Raw genomic sequence first — 6000 nt, forward strand, 5'->3', positions numbered from 1 at the left:
GGAATAATAAACAAGTTCAATAAAACTGATTAATTTAGTGGATACTTCGGTACTGAATAGTCCTTATTTGGCTGTTGGGAAGCACATTAGGTAGCATTATTTGATCCAGTAATACCAATATATACAAATCTGATGCGTTTCACAAGCAGGATTCCAGCTCCTTCAGGGATATATCAGTCAGATTCTATATATGTGAAATATTCATAATCTACCTGCGAAATGCGTTGGTTTTGCACAATCATTATAATGTTAAAACACTGACTTATTTACGTGTACAGCATTCCTTTTTGTTATATGGTTGTGTTAACACGTATTAAAGTTTCCAAGGATTTTACTTATATATGTACCACTCTATTCCCTATAAGTGAGGGCTTTATGGCCTTTGGTTTCAATTTTCTTGTAGTGTAATATTTCTGGGGATGTAGTTAACCAACGTATTGTGCTTTGATTGCATATGGGGAACCCTTTTCTATACTTTGTAATGCATTGGACTCCAATTTTGCACTCTTCCTTTTCCTTTACAGTTGATATTCATACAGAGTTTTGGATGTTTATGTATAAATCACTTAAGTTTAAATACTTTGAATGCTTTTAAATTTAAAAGAATCCAGGCTTTTTTCTCTTTCAAAAATCTGTAAAACTCATAGCTCATTACCCACAATCCATCACTGCCACACTCATTGCTAAAAGTTTGCAGAGTGAGTGATTACACGCAGTGCTTTGCCAGCCGACCCAGTCATTGGAACCGTGCATTTAAATGATCAGTTAAGGACGCCCAAAAACTGCAGGGAGGCGATGAGCTGTGGGACAAAAACTTCAACAAATCAGTACATGTTTGAGTGTACGAAGGGAACCTTCCATCTCTGCCATTCTCAACTAGCGCTATCGCCTGCAGCCCTGTACTAATGACACCTAAGACCATGCAGCTGGAGGAGACCAATAACCAGCATCTCTTGTTCTACTGATTGGGTTTAATAGCTGCCTTCCTTATTGGGCAACCTGTTTTAAGAAAGCATTTTATACACTTATCTATCAACCCAAACAATTGCCTGTTTTTGGTAGGATATGGAAGGTGTAATATTGGGGGGGGATAGCAACTGCAGCGAACACACAGATATGTTTGTAAAAACACAAACAATAATGTAACTTCCTTCAGCCAAATAAAACAAAACTTCAAGATGGCGTACATCATTTTGTATCTGAGTCTTACCATTTTTTATAGTCCAGTTTAGAAATAGATGTAACAGTCTTCAGGCCAAACAAATACATCTCCTCAGCAGAACTCCATTCAATGCTTCCTTGCTGCAATTTCACATCAGACATAGACATTGCCAACTCTAACCGCACACCTGTGCCATTTCTAGCAACAGGAGCCAAATTCAGGTGTGTAACTGGGTTGAATGGGAAGGCCCACCCTGTACCTTCCTCCCCTCCCATTTCAGAGTCCAGACCCCTTCAACTTACCAACTGCAAACCTGAGTTGCTTTCCACTGATTCTCGGCTGCTTCCCAAAATTCACCCGCTTTTAATAGATTGCTGTATATAGGGGGTAACATACCCCCCGTCAAGGACCCATTCCTGCGGTACCATGCAAGGGGTTAGTACATCTACAGAAGGGTGATGAACAAAAGAGAGTTCAATAAAGTGGGACGTTCTTAGGCTGCAGTAATTAATTTTGTTTAAAGCATCAACTTTTATTCTTTAAAGCATTATAAATATCATCAAATAATAAAAACCTACAATAGTGTACATAGTTACAACACAAAGTGACCCATTCAATTATAAATTATGGTAAATCACCCCTTTAGACGTATCTCATGTGGAAAAATAGGTTGAGAACATCAGTCAAGTTTTTGTCTTTGTTCAGGTCTGAAGGAGATTTCCATTCATGTCCTGTGTGGTTGCTGGAACAGGAAGTGTAAGGAAATCTACCCAGTAGATAATTACCAAGTGATTAAAGCCTGAAAAAGGTTATAAATAAACCTGTTCTAATTTGCCTCAAACTAATCCACATTGGATGAAGACGATTTAAGTCACATAATTTAAGCTATAGATCCTCATACTGTTCTTCTAATATAAAATGATTTATCATTTTGTCTTTCAGGAAGGATGTGGGTCTGAAGAGGTTCTTCCCAAAGAGTTTGCTGGATTCTGTGAAGGTAACGTTCTGTCCATGTATATGAGTTATAGGGGCTATCCCAGCTCCTGGAATGTTGATCATTTCCAAATGGGGGTTAGGTAGGGACACTTTGGGTCAATTAGACCAGGGATCCCTTCTATCTGCTGGGAGTTGCCATGGCAAGAAAAATAACCTGAAATCAATAATTCCACCCTAAACAAATACGCCATCCGCTTTCATCTGGTTACAGTGTTTCAACTAGATGAAAGGCGGGAGCCGTGTCAGCCATGCCATGGGTTGGATACTTTTTTTTGGAAACCTTTTGCCTGGCTGATAATATGCCTTAAAAAACCTTCTTTGCTATCAAGTACTATTTAGCTATTAAATTAATTGAAATCACTTTCTTTTGTCGTTTTGGCCCGTAGCAGCAGTAAGAGTGTTCAGATCCTGGCTACACAGTATAGCAGGAGTTTACAAATTACAGGTCTTGCTGAACAATATTATGCTAATCATTTGTCAGAGAACAGGATTCATATAAATACTGTTGAATGAACAAGTGTGTGTGTGTGTACAACAGTACAACATTAAAGCCCAAAGGTCTTTAAATAAATGCATGCTTTGTGCAAGAACAGGAGATTCAATGTGCATTTTCACAGCTGGCATAGAGCCGTAGATAGTCAGAAAAGGCAAGTTTCTACCCATCCTGCTTTCTTTCAGAGAGACTTGTCAGAACACAATTGGAATTCGTAAAAGTGCCGATACGCTGACCACTGTTTAGTGATAACTGATTGTCAAAAACTGGAAGCTTTTTTCTGCTTTAGGGACAAGAATTTGAGGCATTGTTCTAACATTTATCAGAGTAATGCTTGCTTAATTTTAGTTTTATACATCGGTTATTATAATTATTGTGTTTTATATACAGTTCTGTGAATTTTCTCTTCAGTGGCTTTCGGCGGCATCGCTCAAAAGCTGCTGTTGGGATTAAAGTAAAAGCCACAAAACATTTTTTAATCAGCTTGAGCAGATGGATAGATCTGCTTTGAGATAGATGAACAGTAAAGCTCAATAACCATGCAGAGTGACAAAGCAGGCAGCTCAGCATGTAGATGTAGCGAGCAATAATAAAGAGCCAGCTTCTTAAAGACACAGATTGATGGGTTTATAGTAGAGGAACGTGAATGGCCTGCACTGAGCCCTCACTTTAACCCTTCGGAACACCTTTGAGATTATTAGGAACAGTGATTGTGAACCAGAACTCATTGTCTTAGGTGAGTAGCTGACCTCAGCAATTCCTGGACAAATGCTCAGTTTTTTTTTTTTTGAATGCTGGAGTGCCGGTAAAACTATAAAATTAGGCTCTCCCCTCCATATTAGTGTCCATGGTTCTCAAAAAGGATTCGCAGGAGGCTTAGGTAGGCTTGTAGGATGCCAAGAAGCTTGTAGGTTGCTTGGGTGTTCACATAATTTTGGCCTTATAGTGTACTCGTCAAAATTCAGCTCCCAGAGTCAGGGTTCAGTCTGCAGATTTTGCATTTTGTCAGCTTGTTATCCCCTCATTCAGCTTTTCCCAGTACAATGTGGGTGTTTCTTTACAAAGACAATACCTGCTGGCAGTTCTAATATATGACACTTACACATAACTACTGACCTCCTAGTCTAAGGCTGTGTACACACATTCGATGATTCTCGCCCGATACGAACAGTCGGATTTGTCTCGGGCGACAATCTGACGTGTACTTACGTCGTCCTGACGGATCCACAAACAGACCGTGAACAACTGCAATAGTAAAAAAGGGAGAAAAGCGCAGCGGGGTGCACTCGCTCATTGTCCCCTCTCCATAAAACAGAACGGCGCTGTATGTACAACGCTCGTTGGTTTGTCTTAGTCTTTTGTCGCTGGAATTCATCATGAATGATCCAAAAAGCTAATTGATTAGCTTTTTGTAGCGCTAGGTCCCAGGTTTGTATCTAGGCCAGGACACTCCTGGCATTAGGTTTGCAGGTTCTCACCGTGTTTGTGTGGGTTTCCTCCCACATTCCTAAAAACAAGCAATTTGCTTATTTTGGTTTCCCCCAAAATATTCACCCTATGATTTTTACTAAAGACATTCGACTAGTGTAGGGACTTGAGATTGTGAGCTTCTTTGAGGGACAGCTAGTGACGTGACTATGGGCTTTGTAAACCGCTGCATAATATTTTGGTGCTATATAAATTTTGTGTAATGATAACAGTCACTGACTGTGGTATGTAATGGTAAAACACTTCTGCTATCCTTACCTGTGACATTGGGAGTGACTGAATAATAAGCAAAATATCCAATAACATTTTCTTTCTGAACATTGATGATCTAGGTAGTTTATGATGCATACATCACTAGCTACATTTCATACACCCCTTTATGGACTTTATATTTTGTTTTTCTGTCACCTGCAGGCAAAGACACTTCGGAAGCTGATCCAACAGACGTTCCGCCAGTTTGCACACCTGAACCGTGAAGAAAGCATCCTCAAGTTCTTTGAAATCCTCTCGCCAGTCTACAGATTTGATAAGGAATGCTTCAAGTGTGCTTTGGGAGTAAGTACATTACAAATAACTTGCATAAGTCTTCTGTTTGATCCATATAATTATTAAATGATAAAGCTCTAACACTTAATTCTTAACTTTGTTGTATATTTTTTTTTTGTTCAATTTACGTTCCTGCACACATAAAACTGAATTGATTTGGTAGCTGGAGTACCTGCTCTGGCTCCCGAATGACAGATAAAGGGCAGGGATTCTCCAATTCCAATCTGTAGCTTATAGCTCCTCTTTGTACAAATATAACCCAAGCTAATTTTAAAATATAATGTATATTTTTAGGGAATATTCAAAGTCAGAACATTGTCAACCTTACTTCAAGGTTATGCAGCCTTTCTCCCTGGTGGTTACAGATTTGATGGCAAACCTTTCAAAATCAGTGTCTGACTAGTCCTGTGGGCACTCCTTCACGTCAATGTCATCATGTACAATGTTGGACTAGTGTCCACCGATTTCTACTTAATGACATTGGTATGCCCACATCGCAGCTCTATAGAGTGGCTGAACGTACCTGCAGTTCACATGGTGATATGTAATACCCTGGTAAATTTTCCAGTTCCTCTGTAGTTGTAAAATCTAGAAGAAGAATGTCCCAATGCATTTATTAATTTTCCCACCAATCCTGGAAAAAAAAGCAAAGTGCAGGTAGATTGAAACTGGAGCACCATGTAAGTAAAACCCCTCCCAGAATGTGCAGATTCCAGGTGAGTCATCTTTAGGTTTCCCTCTTAAGGTCTAATGACTTTGGTTTATGATTGTTTTCTTTTAGAAGATTAACTTCCCCTCTAAATTTTTGGATTCGGCTCAAACCACAAGATTTCTCTATTCAGAAATAGTTTTTTTTAAGCATGTGCACACATCTTCATTTATGTAATCACATCTCTTTTTTCAGCTTATGTTTTCTAAATAGGTTTACAGTACTCTATATTGCTCAAGTTTCTGTTTTTGGGGACAATATGCTATCGCAAGCAGAATTTTGTTTGCTAATATAAAGAGTTTGTGATATTTGTATGTGTGCATCATCCTTAGACCTAGTCTGCACTGGCTTTATACAAGCTTTAAGCTGCATACAGGTGAAAATGCGACATGCTTGAGGTTTATTTTGCTTCAATTTTAGAATTCATAAGGCAAAACAAAGGAAAGCAGCATGCTGCAAAGCTAAAGGATCCAACAGAATTTTAAACACTTTAAAAAAGATGCAGAGTTAAAAGCAATCTAAACGCACGTCTGAAACAGTGACGATTGGCAACAATACTTATCACAAGCTTTATAGTCCACATTAATATTATTATTATTATTATTA

General features: G+C 38.7%; 1 protein-coding gene across 1 annotated transcript in view; it reads left to right on the forward strand.

Annotated features, from left to right (window-relative positions):
* The window catches only part of PTK2 (protein tyrosine kinase 2), a 145896-nt gene that overhangs the window by 47180 nt on the left and 92716 nt on the right, over positions 1 to 6000 (forward strand). The window contains exons 7-10 of the mRNA XM_072410626.1: positions 2105 to 2159; positions 4554 to 4729; positions 4855 to 4887; positions 5894 to 5900. Of these exons, the coding sequence (XP_072266727.1) occupies positions 2105 to 2159; positions 4554 to 4729; positions 4855 to 4887; positions 5894 to 5900 (271 nt within the window). The remainder of the gene's footprint in view (positions 1 to 2104; positions 2160 to 4553; positions 4730 to 4854; positions 4888 to 5893; positions 5901 to 6000) is intronic.

This window comes from Pyxicephalus adspersus, chromosome 5 (genome assembly GCF_032062135.1).
Source record: "Pyxicephalus adspersus chromosome 5, UCB_Pads_2.0, whole genome shotgun sequence".
NCBI classification, from domain to species: Eukaryota; Metazoa; Chordata; class Amphibia; order Anura; family Pyxicephalidae; genus Pyxicephalus; species Pyxicephalus adspersus.